This window comes from Neolamprologus brichardi, chromosome 16, assembly GCF_056152115.1.
Source record: "Neolamprologus brichardi isolate AB-2024 chromosome 16, ASM5615211v1, whole genome shotgun sequence".
Lineage (NCBI taxonomy): Eukaryota > Metazoa > Chordata > Actinopteri > Cichliformes > Cichlidae > Neolamprologus > Neolamprologus brichardi.
Genome location: NC_142119.1, coordinates 11,759,006 through 11,781,626, shown reverse-complemented (window position 1 = coordinate 11,781,626; position 22,621 = coordinate 11,759,006). Strand labels below are relative to the sequence as shown.

The following is a 22,621-nucleotide window of genomic DNA, read 5'->3' as shown; positions in this document are numbered from 1 at the left end:
AGAACGATAGTGAGAGACTGTTCCAGGGAAAAGTAATGCACATGAGACAGACAAGGACACAGAGGCTAAGCAGGGAAGATAAGGGTAAGGAGGAGAGGAGAAAAGTGCGACCGCCTTCACTGAGAGCCAAATGAGAAGCTCTCAGCGAAGGCTTTACCATACTCTTTCAGTTCACTGAAGTTTGCTGACACAGTTTTGATTATAACCCTTCTGCAGACGGTGGCTGAGTAGCCATTGCTGTTATACTTTTTTTGAAGTCTGCCTCCACAGGCCCATGTGCAGTTGTCGCACTGTATTGTAAAGTCTATGTGGATGGGTACACATGGTCTCAAAAACAGTGGCAGACATTCAGACATCGGCACAGACCTTCAAACTGATTATCTGATGATGGAATTTCCATCACTCTGACCTGAACGGACCCTTGTAGGCTCACGGATGCGGAAAGTATAATCAAAGCTTATCGCTTCAGCTGCAGCATTTCAATCAGGCCGAGCTCTGGACTTTGACCGAGTCTTTGCAACACCTTGATTCTTTTCGTTTTCAGTCATTTTATTGTACATTTGCTGCTGTGCATGGGATGATTGTCACGCAGCATGATCCAGTGTAGGACAAGTTTTAGCTGTTGCACCGATTACCTCACATTTGACTCTAGAATACTTTGGTAAACAGAGGAGTGACTCAGTAACTGTAAGGTGCTCAGGTCCTGTAGCTGCACCACCACCACCACCTTGCTTGACCAGTGGTACGAGCTGTTTGTGTTGATATGCTGTGTTCTGCCCCGATGCGCCAGACCAGCAAACTACTGTCATGTTTTGTAGCTCATCTGGGGTTTTATTTGACTAATTTTAAGATCTGCTGAAGACCAGATTATTTTTTATTGTTTTCTTGATATGTGTTTACTTTCTTTTTACCTTGAACGTGTCTTGATCAGCATTCACGGTGCCTTCACAGACATCCAAATATCCATGACTGTTACCACTGATGCATAATCGTACCGTCAGATCAGGCTGTGATGCTTGCTCTGGATAATCCTGCTCCTCTTCAGCCTGAAGTATGCTGCTCTCACCTTTTCCAAAAACACAGAAGGACATAATTTTCTGCTTAATTCATCCAAAAATGTTTTTTTTTTAGTTGGATAGATGGCCAAAAAATCACAAGTATTCACATCCATTCAGCATTACTTTCCAACTTTGTAACTCCCACACAGAAACTCCTCAAGCTTCAGAGACTTAATGATTTATTGACTGCAGATTACAAAAGAAGTCGTCAAATTCTTCGCAGTTTAGTTGTGACATGCTCCATCAAGAATTAGTTTGGGTGTTTTTTTTTTTTTTAACATAACCTTCCCAGTCTTTTGTGTTTGTTTGCCTGCCGTCTTTAAAGGAAGAAAGCAGCACATAAATGTGTCTAAGACGAGTGTTCTTCTTGATTCTTTCAGTGTCTGGCAGCTCACACGTTCAGTCTTTGACTGCAGTTTCACCTGAAACATTTGTCACATACAAAATATCTGGACAGTGCTGTGTTCAGTTTAGTTATAGCTCTTCGTCTGGTTTGGTCCACTTAAATCTAAGAACCTTTTACACATTTAAAGTAATAGTATAGACTAAAAAGAGTACTAATGCATATGTTTTAAAAGCTGCTGTATCTCCAGAATGGCATGGCATGGCTACAAGTGAAAAAAAAAACAGGTGTGTTGTGATCTGTCAGGTTTCATTCCAATAACGTAGGTCCCCAAGGAGGGAAAAAATAAGAAATAAGGAGGAATGAGGAAATGATAGCTCTGATTCTGCTGTGCTGATAATAACCTGTTTTTTTTGTTTAAACTGGCCATGTATAAGGTCAGTGTGGTACTCTAAAGCATACACTGATGTTTTAGTCAACAAATCTGTTTCCCAGCAGAGATGCTGACTTGTCACAGTAGGAAAAGCATTGATGTACCCGTTGTATTAAAGCATACCTTTACATCTCCCTGTTGTGACAAGTCTGTATGTCTGATTGAAGTGGTTTGTCCCTTTGTCTTGGTAGCATGACATGCCCATGACAGGCAGTCAGATTTTTTTCAACCAGGTCACTTTTTCCACCTTAAGCTAGTTAAAATTCTAAATCGTTTCAGTTTCAGATCTTCCTTTAGTCTAAACGGTAAATGGAAATTTTCTTATATAGTACCTGAGCACTCAAAGCACTTTCTACAGCATGTCTCTCTCACCCAGTCACACACAAAATCACTTTTTTCTATGTCTAAGTGCTTTCTATCTAACATTCACACATATTCAACGACAGTGAACACAGCGGATGCAACTCAGGGTTCAGTATCTTGCCCAAGTTCACTTTGACTAGCAGTCTGGAGCAGCCAGGGATTGAACTGATTAGTAGATGACCAGCTATACTTCCTGAAGCACAGCCATGGTCATTCTTTCTAAGAATGACTAAAACTGAAAATGCCAGTTTGTTTTTTTTCAGAGGCTTTCTGATATTTGTCAAAGAGGTTTGGAAATTAAAATAGGGATTTGTTAGGAAAAGCTAGCTTACTTATGATCCAAGTATCCTCACAAACATCCAAGCAGTGATGCAATCAAGAACAACCAGACTTCCAATATTTCCTGCATTGGTTGTCTTAACTTCACTGCGTGCAAATACCTATGTATGTCTGGAAAATGTAGTTTATTAAATAATTTCAGCAAATAAATAGCACATCGACCAGGGAGATGGACTGTCTGTTCCATCAGCAGCGTCCTGCCCCCCTGAGCAATGCTGCTGACTCTTCTGTCTTTAGCCTCTGGCAGTAACAGTGTGGATTGTGACTGAGCAGTGGTGCTTTGATCAAAAGTTGAATCATTTATGAACATGCTACAAGTGAGCATTTAAAAGATAAGATAAGATAACCTTGTGCCAAGGAATTTGCTACATCTATTCAACAGAATAAATATATAGAACAGTAACAATAGAGTTTATTATCAAGAGATTATATAAAGAATATATACACATTTTACACATTTACAGTGGTGAAATATTGCACAGATGACATTTGAATCATTATTAAATCACAAAACCTCACATTAACAGACACTGTTTGACATCTTCAGTTTAATAAATAGTAATCTAACAATTTTGAAATTGTAGGGAACACAAGGTAAAAAACAAGAACATTTTACACTTAGGTCTGTTTCTTTCTGACTTTTCCATTCTGTTTGCAAATTAGATTAAACAAAAAACATTTAACAACAAAAAAAAATATATATATATCAAGGAAGTACATTGTAATATGTCATCATTCAAACCCAGCAAAGAGGACATTACATAATAACCATGGTAGCTGCTTCATTCAAAATTTAACAGCCCATTATAGCTAATGGGCAAATACAGACTGATGCATTTGACTGGTCTGTTTTTCCAGCTTCTCACATATGGTGATAGTTACAGAACGCTAACTTAGCATTCTGTAATGCTATCGTAGCATTAGTGTAGCCACACTGGCATATTTTGAAACAGCTGACTTTTCATCTGTCGTTAGTGTTTGTTTCAAATGGGAAAATTATGTCCAGAAATAAAATTAATAGATTTAATGGTGTTAAGAGTACGTTTGCCATAGTATTTTTTTGACAGCTAAAGTTAAACTCTCCTTTATTTTATCAGCTTCTGTTCACAAAAACATTTAATAACAAGATGCCCAGTGTATTGTGTATGTCTGTAATACTTCTTCTAATTCACTATCTTATGGAAGACCAGGTCACCACCACTATTTGGTTTACTGACAGTATCTCTCATCAGCAGTTAAATGAAATGTGCACGGCATCATTACCATTAAACACACACATTTAATTTATGCCCCTTGGCTACTCTTGCTCTGTTTAACAGACCCTGCTTGCTATATAGCATCTTGTGTTGGTAACCGGCTGGCAACAGAGGAAAATATAACAGAAAAAAAAGAAACAGAAATTTATCAGCAGAAGTTGGTGTGTTGGTTGAATATACTGACGCCAAGACAAGTGTTTCGTTTTTGCCAAATCCTCTAATAAACATTGGCAAGTGAATGTGTTCTCTGTCAACAGTGAGAGAATGAGAAACGCTAGAGGTGTAAAAATAAAGATGCAGAATTCAGCGTGTCTACTAACCTGACAAGACTGAACTCCGAGGTTAGGGGAACTCCGTCACGGGGAGTGAACACACTCCGAGGTTTGTTTAGTTTTCCGGAGGATTCTTCTGTTCAGTGAGAAAAGGTCTTAGATAAAACAACAAAGCTGGTTTTATTTTGGGTAGTGAGTAATGGCAACAGGCATCTGTAGTTTGACAGTAATGTTGCTTGTGCGTAAGCAGAAGCTCTGCATGCCTGTGTGTCCCCCCTCAGTGCCTGTGCACCTAGTAAATAGATCCCCTGCTGCACCTGAATGCTAATCACACTCGAGAATTGTTGGCACCTCTGACCTAACAACTTGTGAGGCATAGTTGTAAATAAAGTAACACTCTGGGTTGCAAAGTAGCAGTGACTAAGGAGAGACCATTTGAATGAACAGTTCTCAATGATTTATTGAAATATGGAGCTTGATTAATAATTGTTTGGCAATTAGACTCTGATCAGTCTTCGTAGTAGAACAGAGTCCAATGATGGTAGGAAGGATGGCAGCGAGGTGAGGCAGGTGAAGACTTGGAGGATCTCTATTCTGGCGAGGATGAGGTGGAGATTTGGAGGAGGCTGGTTGCACGAATGAGAATCTGAAAGGCAGAAAAGTAGTAAGATTTAAAGCACACAGGACAGAGCTCACAGAAGACAAGCAAGAAAATGTTTGGGCCAAAGTGATGACAACAAAATTAAGTTTGACACCACAGGAAAGTGGAAGTAATGTGAAGAATAGACTAGCAGCGCCAAACCCCGAGGGACGCAGGCAGACGAGTGGATATAGAGCTTCCCCATTGAAATTAGCATAATCATTATTATATGTTTCAGTCTGTTGAGTGGTGCACCACAAATTGAAATATCTCAATAAGTATGGGCTGAGAGGTTGTGGAAAAACTCTATGGACATTCACGTCACATTCCTCCCTGAATAACAGTATCTCTGAGCCTCCTGTCTCCCTCCCCTCAGCCCTACACAGTCATGCTAGATGGATGCCCCTCACTAAGTCTGATTCTCCCGGAGGTTTTCTTCCTGCTAAAATGGAATTTTTCCTTCCCACTGTCACTAAGTGCTTGCTCATAGGGGGTCATGTGATTGTTGGGGTTTTCTCTTTACCTTACAATATAAAGCATGTTGCATATATATATAAATAGAATAGAATTAAATGAAGTTTGAGTTAGTTCAGATAGACCACAAAGCCAAGCTTACCTGCAATCCATATGCTATAGGTAGGGTGGTGAGGTTCTCAGACAAGAGCCATGCAACCGAATATAAACAAACGAAAAGACAATCTGCTTTTGAATATAGTCGTTCTGACTGAGCCAAGGCTCACCCAGACTTTGAGTCTCTTCATATGTGCAGTTCTTTTTCATAGACTGCAAATTTTTGTTTGATTAAAAAAAAGTATTAAGGTTACTTCATCATATTACTGCCAGGTACATTTGTATCGCTATCATCAGAGCAGAGCAGAGCTGCTGTTCCATTTATAGACATTCTGCCTGCCTCTGTTGACCTTTCCAGGCACAACCCTCCCTAAGTTTGGGGACTCTGTATTTAGAAGGACCTTGTGACATTGACTTCTCTATTATAACCTGTGACACCTGTTAAAGCAAGTTTCTGAAATGTACAAATTATCATAAACTTTGTCCAAATTAAATAGAGCAAGCATGAATGAATACAAGATTGAGACCCATTCAAGTGGTCACAAAACCAGCTGTTTCCTTTGTGTGAGCGATTGTGTCTTTGTGTTCATTACAATATTATTTCTTCCTGGCAGACATAAAGTTCATCCATAAATTAATCACAGAGCTTAAAGATGTTTGACAAGAAAACAAAAAAGTGTGGAGATATTTATTTATTCGTTTATTTTTGAAAATTTCCCCCAGTTTCCGTGGTAACAGCAGAACATTTCGATGCAGTAAACTAGAAAAGGACAAAAAGAGAATAGAACAGCTTTTCATTTACTTTTGTTTTTTTTACACATTGAGATGCATAATTTTTATTATCAGTAGGCTTTGGTGAGAAGCTGAGTGGAATTACAGAGGAAGTGTAAAGTGTAAAAACAAAAGCAAAAATAACTTTTTTTTTGACACATTAAAGAGCAGAAATCAGCTGAGAAAGCTCAGCTATGAAAAAAACGTTCTGCCATCTGAGGATGTATTAAAAGAAGTACCAGACTGTCCAGGTCAGATTAAGCAGAAACTAATCTGTATAATGGTTTTTGCATGTCTGGCTTGTTGTCATGCTTCAAAAATTAAATTTAGGACCAATCTGAAGCCACCCTGATGAGGTGGTTAAGAAACTAAACAACAAAAGGCTGATACTGTGTAGTGTGTGCACTGCTTCAATTTAATGGAGGTTCAGCTTTTTTCTCCAGGACACTTGGTCTAGACGTGGGCGGGTTAGATGGAGTTAACCATCAAACACACACACACACACACACACACACACACACACACACACACACACACACACACACACACACACACACACACACACACACACACACACACACACACACACACCCTGCAGTGATACATTGCAAACAGAACAGTGCACAAAATAAAACACATTCCACAAGCTCAGTGTTAATGATGCAGAGAAGAAAATGTGTAGGTGAAATCACAAAACAATTGGTACAAGGACAAAGAAAGAAAAAAAAAAGAGGTAAAGATGCAAAATGCAAATTCTTTCGCTGAAGGCGTCACCCTGTAAAAGTCATGATAGGGGGGTGAGTCATTCTCCAGAAACTCTCTGTCCTCACCTGTCACTATTGCTGCTGCTGTGTGCTGGAGAGTTTTCTCTGACTAAGAAAACAATGCAGCGACCTGGCACTGATCAGCGTGCCTTATACAGCTTTGTAATTCAGCTCTGATCCGCCCACGCAGGCCGGCGTACAATTACCATTCGACCATGAAATAACAGGTCTCTACAGAGACTCGTCACGTCCCATGACAGTCAGCTGACACCCTGACAGCTGACTGTGACAGGAAGATGGCGCCTTTCTTCGGCTCGACGTCTACCTGCCTACGCTGTATTGTATGTTATGTTTTTATATCAGCCCTGACGTTTAATATATGGAGCTATGCTGCTGTGATTTACGACCGTTCTTCCTTGCTCCACATCAAAGAGTCTATGGAACGTCTTTATGATGACTGGGACAGTTATAGAAAAACTTTCCCCCCACCATTTGTGCAATCTTCCACCTCACCGGATTACTTCTTGCTACCGGCGAAACGTGCCCTAAGCAATTCCAAGAAGAAATCGAGGAAAAGAGGCTGTAGGGCCGGCATCCAGGTACACATCAAACGAGCCTACAGATCGGAGATCTCCCGACTCGTCTGGAGGCGTCCCCGGTTTCTGCTACCAGTTACCCTTCCGGATTTGATTGGAAACACGTACTTGCAGCCACTACAGCGTGGATCCTACCCATCTGATGCTCTGGATTTTGCCGACTATCCCCCCACCACTGCGCCCTCACAGCCCGCATCGCACAACCGGTGGTTGGCCCCGCCGGTTCCGTGGCGCTGCTGGAGACCTCGCGTGCGGACACGGTGTTTGCTGTCAGTTCCACTCCGACAAGCTGATGGGAAACCTGCGCTGCCAGCTTTTAATCGGATTGCGCTCTTGAACGCCCGCTCCATCGCAAACAAATCCTTCTCTCTGAATGAGCTCTTCACAAGGAAAAGCCTGGACTTTCTGTTTCTCACCGAAACATGGCAGAGGGATGGCGAATTTGTTCACCTAAACGAACTGCGTCCTGCAGACTGCTCTTACTTGGGCGCCCCCCGTTTAGGTCGCCGTGGTGGAGGTCTTGCCGTTGTCTTTAAGGACAGTTTCATCTGCAGAGGTATGCAAACTGAAAACTATTCTTCCTTTGAGTCGCAAACAATTAAGGTGGGCTCTACGAACATATTTTATTGTGTTTTAGTCTATCGCCCTCCTGGCCCTGCTACTGAGTTCTTAAAGGATTTTATGGACTTCTTATCTTCTATTATCAAGCTGGAGAAAGTTTTAATTCTTGGGGATTTTAACATTCATATTGATGATGCCTCATCTAACTCTGCAGCTGAACTTCTATCTATATCTGAGTCTTTTAACTTTGTCCAACATGTCTCTGGTCCAACCCATTTAAAAGGTCATACCTTGGACCTTGTTTTTTCCTTGGGCCTCAACATTGGCAATGTGTTTGCTGAGGATGTACATTTGAGTGACCATAATTGTATCTTTGTTGAACTTAATTTTAGCTCTAAACAGACGCCTGTGAAGTTAAAAACTCATAGACGCATAATAACTGAGACTACTGCTGAGAGGTTCTCCATTATGTTTGACAGGTCTCCACTTTTTACCGGAAACGATGTAAATGTTCTTATTCAGTCTTTTAATAGGGAATGCACATCCATTTTGGATCAAGTGGCACCTATTAAAACAAGCTCGGCTTTACAAAAGAAGACATGCCCTTGGATAAATGAGACTATCTTAAACTTAAGGAGAATATGCCGCAAAATAGAACGACTATGGAAGAAAACCAAACTTGACGTACACAGGCTCCATCTTCGAGATCTCATGCTCTCCTTAAATGACACAGTGAAAACTGTTAGATCTGAATATTTTTCTAGGCTCATAACAAAAAACAAGAGAAATCCCAAGTTTCTTTTTGACAAAGTTAGTGCTATTGTCTCCCCAGATGTGGTACCTTTAGATGTACACTCTAAAGTAGATAGTAATAAACTCCTCCGATTTTTTGTTGATAAGATTAACGACGTCAATGCTAAAATTTCCCCAAAGCTTTCTTGTTCTCCGAGTCAGGCACTCCCATTGTACTCCTGGTCAACTTTTACAACTGTAACATATGAGGAAATAGCAGCCCTGGTTGACAAAATGAAGCCATCCTCAAGCCCCTCAGACATTATCCCCACTAAGCTTTTTATTAATGCCTTTGACACCATTGGTCCTTGGGTTGTGAACCTTTTTAATGTTTCTCTTCAGACTGGGGTGTTCCCCAGCGTTTTTAAACATGCCATTGTGGAACCAAGGCTCAAAAAACCCAACCTGGACCCAACACTACTTCAAAATTTAAGACCTATCTCCAAACTGCCATTTATGTCAAAACTCCTTGAGAAGGCAGTAGCTGTCCATCTTACGGCATACTTGGAGAAATATAACATCCATGACCGTTTTCAATCTGGGTTCCGTAAATTGCATTCCACTGAGACAGCACTACTGAAAGTAACTAATGATATTATGATGTCAGCAGACTCCGGAGAATACACAGTCCTAGTCTTGTTAGACCTTACCTCAGCCTTTGATACAGTCAACCATACCATCCTGATAAACAGACTGAGAGACCTGGTTGGGATGTCTGGCTCTGTTTTAGACTGGTTTTCATCTTATATATCTGAAAGGAGTTTTAGTGTGTCTGCAAACCAGATCATGTCGGAATCTACAGAGTTGTTGTGTGGAGTTCCTCAGGGCTCTGTGCTGGGACCTATTCTGTTTTTAATATACATTCTTCCTTTAAGTCAGATAATACAGCAGTTTCCTGAAGTATCTTACCATCTTTTTGCTGACGATATTCAGCTATATTATTCGTTTAAGCCTGCTGAAGCTCATAAGCTCTCCAATCTGATTGACTGTTTAACCAACATTAAACAATGGTTGAACAATAACTGCTTACAGCTAAACCCAGACAAAACAGAAACTTTGATTATTGCACCAGGCAGTGCAATACCTGATATTAAACGGCAACTGGGTGACTTAGGTTCCTCCCAGAAACATAACCTTAGAAACTTGGGTGTCATTTTTGATGAAGCTTTTTCTTTGGAGGGACATCTAAATCAGACAGTAAGAACCTGCTTTTTTCACCTGAGGAACATTTCTAAACTTAGATCCATCGTGTCAACAAGTGAACTCGAGATGATAATACATGCTTTTATCTCTACAAGACTTGACTACTGTAACAGCCTGTTTACTTGTCTAAACATGAAAGGGCTATCCTGCCTACAGGTTGTTCAAAACTCTGCAGCGAGGCTACTGACCCGCTCGAACAAGGGTGCTCATATGACCTCTGTGTTAAAGTCGCTGCACTGGCTACCAATCAGATTCAGGTTCCATTTTAAAATTCTAGTTTTAACTTTTAGAGCATTACAGAGACAGGCACCCCCCTACATTGCTGATCTGATTCATACACATACCTCCACTCGTAACCTGAGGTCAGCAAACCAAAATCTTTTAGTGGTCCCCCACACTCGTTTTAAAACCCGAGGGGACCGATCTTTCCAAGCTGTTGCACCCAGATTGTGGAATGCACTTCCCCTATTTCTACGGGGTTTGGACTCAGTGGAGACCTTCAAAAAGCAGCTAAAGACATTTTTATTTCAAAAAGCTTTTAATTAGACCAGGGTTTTTATGGTGTATTTTATGACTGTATTATGTTTTTACCTTGTAAAGCACTTTGTGACATATGCCTGTGAAAGGTGCTATATAAATAAAGTTTACTTACTTACTTACTTTACTTACAGTCGCATTTCAAAGCTGAGACGTGTCAGAGCTGTGATTAGCTGCTGGGGTCAGATTCCAGAGCTGTGACTGGCTAATTTCAGACCAAATGGAGCGTTTAGATCGTCGTCATCTACTTGTGGGGTAATCTGCTGTTCAAATTTACATTCCAATAGGTGTTTAGGTTCGGTGACGCATGATTTAATGCTTGCATTTTGGTGACATTAACTTTGTTTTGCATGGTTTTAATAGTAGCAAAATCAGGTCTATTTTGTCCCCTTTTTTTCTGACCTCATAACATGTAATGAAGTGGTAACACTTTCCAAATTGGATTTGGGCATATTTATCAAAGGTGAGAAAACATGTAAATTAACATTAAAATCTTACTACTTCACGAGTACCACCTCTTTGGCCTGATTTGGAAAGAGTGATGTTGTGTAAAAAGCCCAAGGATATTTGGGATGCAGACTGGGGGAGCCAGGGTTCGAACCACAAACCTTCTGATCAGTAGATGAAGGATGTATGGACACCCTTAGATTTATTAATCATATAAATTTCCTGTACCTGTTATAGATGTCCTCAGTCCAAAGTTCAAACATTGATGGCCAAAGTGGGTCATGGCTGGACGCCCACATTGTGGACTTAGTTTGGACGGCTAGTGACGGCTTAGTTTGGCTATGGACCAATGGACCCAATATAGATCAGATCTGCATGTCTATCCAACGTCCAATGTATAGTGGCAAAAGGCTAAAAAGTGACACAAAAACACTTCAAAAAGACATAAAATGTCTACACAGGGACAAAAATGTACTGCAAAGTAACACAAAATAACTTCTAGGTGACATAAAATGACTAAAAAGCAATAGAAAAGACTAAAAAGTGGCAAAAAAACAACATCATAAAGACACAAACTAATTCTTTGAAGGAGACACAAATATGTAATATGACTTAACCCTCTCAAGGCAGGCGTTGCCGATTTGCAACAGTTAAAAACTACCAACCTGATTACTCCACATACATATTTTATGAGTTTGTTTTACTCAGAAGTACCACTGCAGGACTTGGTTGTGCATTAGCAACAAAAAGTTTAATTTGAGCCTGAGAGGGTTAAAATGGTGGCAAAAAATATCTGCAGACTCACGAGACATCAAAGACAAACTTTAAAGAGAAGGGAACCGACCACAAAGAGATATATAATAAAAAATGAGACAAAAATGACTGCAAAAAGACACAAAATAAGCAGAAAAATGACAACAAAAACAGCAAAATAGCTAAGAGAGGCGAAAAAGAAAGAAAAGGAACCTTAAACTTCTTTTTAAAAAGTCAATATTTATTTAATATGTGTTTCCATCCCATCATGTCAAATACTGCTTGTGTTCTGTTTTCTCTCCCTGCTCCGTGTGCTTTAGTCAGCAACAAGTACTTGGTTTAATTTAGGCAGCAAAAAAAATTTAAATTTGTCCCCTATACATCATTGACCTTGTATGGTGAAAATGTAACAAAGGTGATCTTCCATACATGGCACATTAGTTGTAAGAGAGCTTTTTCATTATTGCCAGAAATGTGTGTATCTGTCAGATGTCAGCATTTGCATCCCTAGGAATTTGGTCATTTACTTGAAAATCAATCCCAAACACACATACAACATATCATATGTTTCTTTACATGTGACACAGCTTTAACCTGCACGCCCAATATCACGATTGGAATGTCAGATTTTTTTAACCTTTCATCGCTACAAAAATCTGCAGACTAATATTTCATCCAGCAAATCATTTGTTAGTACAAAGTTATATTTAGGCACCCTGTTCATTAATTTGGCCTCTGTCTTTATCAGAGAACAGTCTGCATGGACTGGCTTTGCTTTGCATCCTTCACCACATAACAGCGGTAAAATGTAATCATGTGCAACAGTTTCACAACATTAACAATAAATCATTTAACAGGTGCTGCTTCCCCAGATTGGACCTTAGTATGAGGCATCTGTGTTTTAGAGGGAAAGGGAAAGGTTGTCTGCACTAGCACATTTAGAAGCTTCCAAACATTTTATTGATGCAACTTTGTTGGGAAAATATCCCCACCCCCTTTGGTGTAAGACAGGAATCATCAACCTCAGTGAATTCAAATGTTGAGCTGGAGGCAGTGACATCATTGTCAGCCATCACGCTCAGAGAAATGAATGAGAAAAATGGAGTCTGAAATGGAGTGTGACACTAGAAATATATTCAAAGAAAAAAAAACTTGATAGGGTATGTGCAATCCCTGGTTGATGTAGGACAGAAAAAGCTGACAGTAAACCCCTGAATCCCTTTTAAGTCATGATTATTCTTTGTGTAGGGTTCTAATCCGGTCGTTAAGTGATGACGTGACAAATCCTACTTCCGGGCCAAAAGTAGTCTGGTTTAATATGGCTTTTGTGTTGTTAACATGTTTAATGTTTTGTATTTTCTTCTATTTAATCTCAAAAAGCTCCTAAAACAGTCAGTGATCACTGTTGACTTCCCTCGGCTTTTATTACCGCTAATCATTTATTTAAGCTCAGTTTTTAAAACCTTAGGATGTAACTACAGCCCAGCCCATGCAGCAGTATATGAATGACTAACCTCGTATTGTGGATGGATTATCTCAGTTGTTCTCCTGGCTGAAGTTTGGTCCTTTTACAGCATCCTGCCATGCGATTACATTTGTTCCTGACCACCGAGAACACTCACGTTAACTTTTATCGAGTGGAAAAAAAGTTCGCTTGTTTATATTATGGTAACATAGCTGTGTCGCTAGCGGTCACGTAGCACATCATTAACTACAGCTAGCCAAACTTCAGTAACCCTACAAATGTCACTGCTGTTTAGTTTTCTGTCTTCATTTATGTTGGAAGTGATAACAGAGCTGTACGTTTTAATTTGTTTCCAAAACCCCGCAGTCAGGACTATATTGTATTTAGATAGAAGCTAGCAAGCTAACTTCCTGCTAACTTCTAATTCCGTTAAATGTCATAAATTCCGTTTTCATGAATGCCTGGATGGTAAACTCAATTGTTACACCTGGTAGAGCAGAACACTGATCATTTTATTAAAGATGAAAGACTTTAGACAGTTTTTCAACTCTCAGTAATGCCATAGTGATCGTTTGATATATGGACCTGCAGTTTAGGCCCAGACACGGCTAGTGACGTCAGACTTAACGACCGGATAATTTTTGATGATATAAACATGAATTGTGTTGCAACACAGAGTCAGTCATTCACTTAAACTGCTATTGTTTTTATTGTTAGCAGTCTATCTGCAGTTCTTCTTTGGCATGTGCCTATTATAAAAGGAATCATAGAAATGTGAGGATTCTCAGGCTGCTTATCAAGAACATATTCATTTATGATGCCTGCAGAGTATGCTACTATCCTCTGTACACTGAATCTAAAAGGAGGTGTATCATATCTGTGTGTTCATATTTGGCTGTGTTATGACTCATAGGCAGCTCCATGTTTGATGCAAATTGCTGCAATCTGCTACTAACGGGTTTAAAGTACCTAAATTACCTCCATGAGCCACTGCTGTTGCTGGAACCTCTGACAGTGTTGAAAAGCAACCAAATCAGTCACCAATCTCCACTAAATAACCAGCATTCATGGGTTCCTTTCACCTCCGCTCCCCATGTTCAACTCTTTGACACCCTGCTGGGACGGCTCAATTCCCAGAACGAAAACCTCTGCTCCAGTGCTTTGGAGTGCTTGTCTGAGCCACCCTTGCACACAAAATGGGTAGAAAACATGATTTATTAACCGGTCTCTTTCAGACTTTTCAGATTTTATTGGAATGAGGGACATTTTAAAAGACTTAATAACACAGAGGACAAACAGTTTTTGAGTTTGTTGGCCATGTATCATGTATGTATAGTTTAGCTTTACGTGTCTTCTAAGCCTTTCGAGGCAACAGCAGTTGCCATTTTTGTTGTGTAACGCTCCTGTGGTTGCATGTCATTCTCATCTGTCTCGAGGTTAATGGAAATGACAGTTTGCTTTTTGCATGCAGTGTTTGAGTTTGCTCTCTGCAATGCAGCCCCCTGACTCACTTCAGTAAATCCAAGCAGCATTTCCACCTAACCCACTGACATTAGTGCAGGTAGCTTGTGTCACTCATAAACTGTATATAAATGATGGACGTGCCATCAAGGTCTAAAACGTGAATCCAATGTGCCAAAGTACCTTAAGTACCTTCTGATGGCCACTATAGGAGCAATCTGGTCTTGTAAAAAGTCTTAAAAATACATCATGTTGTTAATTAGAGTAGTTCAGTACAAATGAAATATATCTCTATATACCGATATAGACATTTATTCAAGCTTCTGAATACTCTATGATTTATTTATTAGTTCCAATGTGAAGATGTGTTTTTGTTGATGAAGATAAGACTTTAGTCAGAGAAGAAATATCTTTGTTAGTCTGTCATGTTTGTTTCAAGGTGTGCCTTCTAACCTAGCCTGAAACTCACCATGTGAGTGGCCGATTTGATTAACTCTTGTTTGTTCTTGTTTGTTTACAGGCAGAAATATAAAAGTACATCGCAAAGGTAAGGCACGCACTGGCACACACATACACGTACAATTGTTTTTATGGAGAGTTGAAACAATTAGTTGTATTCTTGTATATTTGTTTAGCGGAAAATCATTGTGACAACTGACAAGCATGAATGAAAAATTAAAAATACAAAATAGAGAAAAAAATCAGCTTCTCTAAACTGCAGATGTTTTTGCTTTTTTCTTCTTTATAAAAGTGTAGAAGTGAAAAGGGTAGATATTTAATAACATTCCCTTGGTCTTTTGGTCTATGAAACTTACACTACCAGTCAAAAGCTTGGACACATCTTCTATTTTATAGGTTTTTCTTTATTTTCATGACTATTTAGATTGTAGATTCTCATTGAAGGCATCAGAACTATGAATGAGCACATTTGGAATTATGTAGTAAACAAAAAAGTGTGAATTAACTCAAAACAAGTTTTATATTTTAGATTCTTCAAAATAGCCACCCTTTGCTTTGATTGATGCTTTGCACACTCTCCATGAGCTTCATGAGGTCGTCACCTCAAATGGTTTTCAACAGTCTTGAAGGAGTTCTCAGAGATGCTGAGCACTTGTTGGTCCTTCTCTCTGCGGTCCATCTCATCCCAAACTATCTCGACTGGGTTTAGGTCAGATGACTGTGAAAGCCAAGCTATCTGGCGCAGCACTCCCTCACTCTCCTTCTTCTTCTTCAGTATGTATCTATGTATGTTGAAAGTAGTAAAAAACAAAGAAAAAATATTAAATGAGAAGATGTTTCCAAACTTTTGACTGGCAGTCTATATTTTTTCCGATTCATGATTAAATCCTTTCTGCAGTTGTTTTGAGTAAGTCTTTGATAATTAAGTGCACAAAGATTTTTTTCACCATAAAAGCACACTGAGCTCATTATGCATCATAAAAATGAATTAGCATGTTATTTTAGAATTGTGGAACCCATCATCGACACATAAAAGGTGCTACTTGCTTTACCCTGAAATTTAAAAGAAAAAATAACTTTGTCTTTGTCTAAAACAGATACACTCCTAGAGGGAGGCCTTGTTTGACGTGCAACACTAAAACATGTTTCAGCTCTTTAAAAAGACCCTCCCTATTTCTTTACGTATTTTGTGTAATTTTAAAACAAATCTGACTGTAAATGTGTGTGTTCTCAGGGGATATTGCTTTTAGCTTTGTGACTGTAGACTGTAAACATAAACATCCTGGATCCAGAACTCTTGAAGTCATTCTTTCTAATTACCAGCAGGGGGTGTCTTCCATTTGTCCAGTTAAATAGATGTCACTTGGAAAACAACCCTACGGCTGCTTTGCTCCATCCATCCATTTTATTCCGCTTATCCTTATCAGGGTCGCTGGGAAGCTGGAGCCTATTCCAACTACCATAGGCCGAGAGGGGGGGTACATCCTAAAAAGATTGCCACTGTGACACAGGTCTAACACAGAGGGACAACCACCTAGCACAGAGACAACCATTCGCAATTTAGAAATCACCAGTTAACCTAACCTAACCTAACCACTAATTACCTGTCTTTGATCTGTGGGAGGAAGTACCTGGAGAGAACCCATGGAAAACATGGGGAGAACATGCAAACTCCACACAGAAAGGCCTCCGTATTCCCTGTATTCTTACTGAATACAGGGACTTCACCTTTGTGGTTGGGGTTGTGTCTTTTACTGAAACAGTTCTAAACGCACTGCATTAGAAACCTCTAACCTACAGTGACATTTGTAAAACTCAGCAGCTACTACTACTAATAACTACTAATAATATGGAATATTTCAAGTTATTAAAAAAGAAAACAGATGGTGTTTTGTTAACACCTGAAAATGACGCACCTGAATCACAATCTCTCTAGTCTTGAAGTTATCTTTCTCACCATCTCCTACTCTGACTTCAGCTGTTACCATGGCAACTAAAACAAATTTCATCCAGTTTACAGGGTGGTGGTAGGTCACCATGGCAATGTTAAAAGGCTTGGACACAGCAGAGTCTTTAAATCACCCTGTCGACAGTCCGCTACATAAAAAATATCACTTTATAGTGCAGTTAAAGATGACCAACATTTCCGTCCATCCTTCCAGATTAAACATTCTTGCTGGCCGTAATACCTCTTTTAGGTTATCTGGACAAACTTTTTAGAATTTCTTTTAGGTCGTTTACCTCAGTAAAAATACAAATACCACCCTGCAAAAAATTTAAAAGTCAAGTCATTCAAGCTTAAATAAGAAACCTACCTCAAGGAATGAACCAGTGTCTCAGGAAAGAACCAATTTAAATCAAGTGATCATATTGTTTGTAGATGGGGAAAAAAACATGTAATTTCCTCTCATTTCTTTAACCTCTTAAGCCCCAACGCCCCCTGATACGGGGGCAAAAAGCAGGAGATCAGGTAGGCTTGGGGCTTAAGAGGTTAATTGAATGTATGAAAAATGTGAATAATAATAATTCGACAGGTATAAAATAGTATTTGTTTACCAACATGATGATTCCCAGAAAGCTATTTGCTGTAAACTTGTACAAGTGGAGGACAAAAGAATAAGTGTCAAACAGCATCCTGGTTCTCTTGGCTCATCCGTTCACCTGAGCCTCAGGTACCTTGGTGTGATCTTTGATTCTGCCATGTCCCTAGAACAACACTATTGCCACTTGATTAGGAATTGCCTTTTTCAGCTAAGAAACATCTCCAAACTGCAAACTTTGCTGTCTAAATCTAGAAATGGTTATTCATGCTTTTATTTCATCTCGCTTAGATTATTGTAACAGCCTTTTTCTTTGTTTGAGCAAAAGGAATCTTGACCGTCTCCAGTTAGTCCAGAATGCTGCTGCAAGGCTTTTAACTAAGACACGAAAAAGAGAGCACATTACACCAGTGCTACGTTCATTACACTGGCTTCCAGTTCATTTTAGAATTCATTTTAAAATCTTGGTACTGACTTCTAAAGCTTTGAATTGTGATGCCCCTGCCTACATTTCTGATCTTTTAGAACCCCACGCTCCCTCTCGCAGTCTGAGATCATCTAATCAAAGGCTGTCGTTCCCACAAACTCATTTTAAGACCAGAGGAGATAGATCTTTTAGAGCGGTGGCCCCCAGGTTGTGGAATGTTCTCCCTACATCATTACGTTGCCTTGATTGTATTTATTCTTTTAAAAAGCAGCTTAAGACTCATTTATTTAGATTGGCTTTTAATTAGATTTGTGCTGTATGTTTGATTATTAATGTATTTTATGTATTTCTGTTTTATATTACTGTGAAGCACTTTGTGGTTTTTATCCTGTGAAAAGTGCTATATAAATAAATTGATTTGATTTGAAGTAGCAGGCCTAAAAAACTACAGCAAATCTACAGCAAATGAACTGTATCTGAGAGTCATGTCCTTGGGCAAAGATCTAATACAGGACCCGACAGATGCATCTGGCCTGGCCTTTCAGTTGATCTACTGATTGCCAAAGGCTCATCAGAAATTGTCTCAGTGGAAGGGGCAACTGTCAAAACTTGGAATTATGGCACCAGGCAATACCATCTGGAAAACTTGATGATTAGTATCAACTACTGCCAGTGGAGTAAAAGCATAACTGGATAGAAAACCACACATTAGAACAGTATCAGTCATGGATTGGCCTCCCCAGAAACAGGACGTCAACATTACTGAACCACTTCTCTTGACAGAAAATAGAAGAAAAGGCAGACAACATCCAAACAAGAGCACTAATTGTCTTTCATGAAGCCTGGAGAGCTTATAAGTGCTTATAAATGCTTATAATTAACCTCTAATGACTTTCAAACAGTTTGCACAAACTCTGTTTCAATGAAGCCATTAGTTTGTGATATGTAACTTAATCTGATTTCATCATTTAAAAGTAAGTCATAGGTCATCCCATCTGAGAACTTTTCAAACTGGCATAAGGGCGCTGTTGGCTGGCAAAGACGCAAGGAAGATGCACTCTACAAGGCAGCGTGTTTATTTCCTGGAGGAGACTCCAGTCGTTTTCTGTGGGTGTCAGCTGACTGACAGGAGGCAGCGTGTCATGTGTCCATCTGGAGGAAGCAGATTTTCATGTTCTGGTTCTGTGGTGTGAACAGGACAGCAGCTGTGTGGGTGCTAAGAATGAAAATCCACCAGTTAGCAGGTGTGTGAAGACTGCAGGCAGACTAAAAGCACATCCCTGATGTCGTGAGGTGCAGGATATCATACACATATACATTATATGTACATTTAAATCCAGTGAAGTACAGTATTTAGTATAGTAAAGCAGACGGAGCGTTACACGGGTTTTGAGTGATGCACTTCACGTTAACAGACAGTTTATTAGCGAAAGTCATTCTGTATCATTCACAATACTGTTATAATGTAAGAACTACATATCTGACACCACAAACAAAATTCACTCTGATTTATGGCATACAGTTCAATTCATTTTGATTACGTTTTGTTTAAATGACACAAATTTACAACTACAATCACCTCCAGGGGCTTTATATTGTAACGTAAAGATCCTATAGTTTTAGAAAGAACCCTAACAATCACACAGCCCGCTATGTTCATGCCCTTGGTAACAGCAGGAAGGAAAAATTCCCTTTTAACAGAAAGAAACCTAACACAGGCTCAAGGAGGGGCGGCCATCTGCTGCAACCAATTGGGGGTGATGGGATGGTAGACGGGATTAAAGATATGCTGTGGAAGAAACCAGAGATTAATACTAACTAATAAACAAATACAGACTAGTGTCACTCCTGGCCCTTCATATATAAAACACACGGTGAGTGAAAAAGGTGAAAAAGCACTTTGTAAGTGTGCATGCGCCATTAGTGTGCTGCCTGCTGTAACCTATGATTTCCTTCGGGATTAATAAAGTATTCTGATTCTGAAGAAGAAACGCTCAGCGCTTCACAGGAATCCCTCAGCAGCCTAAACTTATTGCAGCATAACTAAGGCAGGATTTAGGGTCACCTGGTCCAACAATAACTATAAACTTTATCAAAAAGGACATATCAACATTTTTTTAAACCAAATCTTGAAAGTAGAGATAGTGTCTGTCTCCTGAATCCAAACTCCAAGCTGTTTCCACAAAAGAGGGGCCTGAAAGCTAGAGGCTCTGCCTTGTATACTACTTTTAAATACTCTAGGAACAACATGTAAGCCTGCAGTGCGAGAGCGAAGTGCTGTAATGGGTTGATATGGTACTATAAGGTCATTAAGATAAGATGTGGCCTGATTATTTAAGACCTTGAACAAGATTTTCAATTTGCTTCTGGATTTAATAGGGAGTCTATGAAGAGAAGCCAATATAGAAGAAATCTGCTCTCTCTTTCTAGTCCCTGTCAGTACTCTTGCTGCAGCATTTTGGATTAACTTAAGTTCTTTTCAGGGAGTTTTCAGGACATCCTGATAATAAGAAATCTCTAGTAGAACCAGACTCAGGGAGGAGAAGGGGAAACAATTCCAGAATCAAACATATAGAGAAACATGGTAATTGCAGGTGGACATCTGCACCCTGAACAAAGAGAAGTACCACACCTTTCACTGAGACACTTTGGAACTAGGCCTGAATGATTGGGTATTTAAAAAAAAAAAAGAGTCATGATGACACATAATTTCTGATTTCAGCTGAGAACAGACATACCGAAAGCTACCTCCTAGCTGACAAATTTAGCTCCACGGTGATAAAAATAACTCAAGTTGACACTGAGGGAAACAAAAAAGCAAAAATACTTGAAAAGAGGCAAGAGTACTTTGACAGTTCTGCAGCACAAACTACATTAATACAAGCTGTAAATATGAGGAATGATATCCACAGCAACCATGAAGAAAAAGAAGATACCTGACTATATTAAAGTATAAAATCAATGCCATGCAACCGAATTAAAAGTGCTTGTTGTGTTTGTGACTAAACTGCATCTAACAGAAAATAGAGCCTAACATTAGTTCTGTCAGGCTGGACAGTAAAGCTCAGCCTGCAGTTCCATCAGATCAGCTGATGCCCTGGCTGACATTCTTCAATTTATTCTACTCGCTCATATTTAAGATGCTTCACCTTCCATACAAATACTGCTGCCTCTGCAAGCTGCTACGCAACCCAGATTCCCTCCAGCCAAAGCGTTACATGCCGTTAATTAATGCCATATGTTTTCTAACCGATGCCTGCTCTGCTGTGTTAGGGGCCTTTGTTGCATTCTTTTTACCTTTTAGCTTTCAGTGTATGCACATGGAAATACAGAACAGAACTGTACAGACAAATATGAGTTACTGCAGATATAGACAACAATCTCCTTTCAAATAAAGTGGTCCTGACAGGATTTTAAATGTTACCTAGCCCTTTAACACTGGGCGTCCAACTTCTGAATAACTGAAAACAGTGTCAAATTGTTAAAAAAAGAGTGGAAAAAAAGAAAACAAATACTATACAGTCTGTAGCTTTTGCATCATTTACTTGTTCTTCTACTGTGTTTGCTCAATTAGTGTAATGCACTGTATATTTGTTTGTGCTGTCAGGCTGAAGGTGGTCTTGGAGCAGATGGACCGGGGTATGGTGGACCTGCAGGAACTCCGGCGGCACTTGGAGCTTGCAGCTGCCATGCTGGATGCTGTTTACACCGATGAGACCAGGTGAGCCTGAGCAGGCTGTTGAATGAATGGCTGTATAGAAAATAAAGCGTTATCAGCAGTTGCCAAAAATGTGACTGTTTCTCTCTGCAGGCGCCTGCTGGACACTGAAGATGAGCTCAGTGACTTGCAGGCGGAGTCGGTGCCAAGCGAGGTGCGTGACTGGCTGGCGTGCACCTTCAGCAGGAAGATGGGTGTGGCCAAGCGTCGCCCTGAAGAGAAGCCAAGATTCAGGAGCATTGTTCATGCAGTGCAGGCTGGGATATTTGTAGAGAGGTAAATGTTGCTCTGATCAGCTAAACAGAAAGCTTGTATTCACTAATAAGCATGCTAGAAATACTGCACGGAGTGGTAGTGTGAAGAAAAGAAATTCACAAATTGTTTCAGTCCCATAATTTCTCCATAAGCCTGCATTCAGGTTTTGTGAATTCAAAATAAATGCTCATGAATAGAGAAAGTGCCTTTGCAACTGCACCAGCAATGAGATTCTCACTCTAACTGCTGCTAATGGCCATTAAACATAGCAGGCATTAGTTAAGCTTTGTAAATCTCATTTTAAATCATTGTTCAGTGTGTATAAAACTGCAGACAACTCTAAGTACCTCTGCTTCACACCCCATTAGCTGTTAACAGACCTATTCAAGGATTAAAATGGCTGCAGAGCTTGGAACGAATTTATATAGTGACTCACTTTCTTCCTTTATGTCCTCCCAGGTGCTCTGACCTAGAAAATAATGAAGTAACTTTGACCTTGCCCATTATCTCCTTATATAATAAGACTGTTACAACAAACAAACAAACAAACAAACAATCAATCAAACAAACAAACAAACAAACATGTTATGTACATGAA

At 39.7% G+C, this 22,621-nt stretch overlaps 1 protein-coding gene across 1 annotated transcript in view; it reads left to right on the top strand.

Moving 5' to 3' along the window:
* Window positions 1–22,621, top strand: part of LOC102779413 (dual specificity calcium/calmodulin-dependent 3',5'-cyclic nucleotide phosphodiesterase 1A-like) — a 47,194-nt gene that overhangs the window by 3,787 nt on the left and 20,786 nt on the right. The window contains exons 2-4 of the mRNA XM_006806000.2: window positions 15,145–15,171; window positions 21,658–21,771; window positions 21,862–22,044. Coding sequence (XP_006806063.2) covers window positions 15,145–15,171; window positions 21,658–21,771; window positions 21,862–22,044 — 324 coding nt within the window. The remainder of the gene's footprint in view (window positions 1–15,144; window positions 15,172–21,657; window positions 21,772–21,861; window positions 22,045–22,621) is intronic.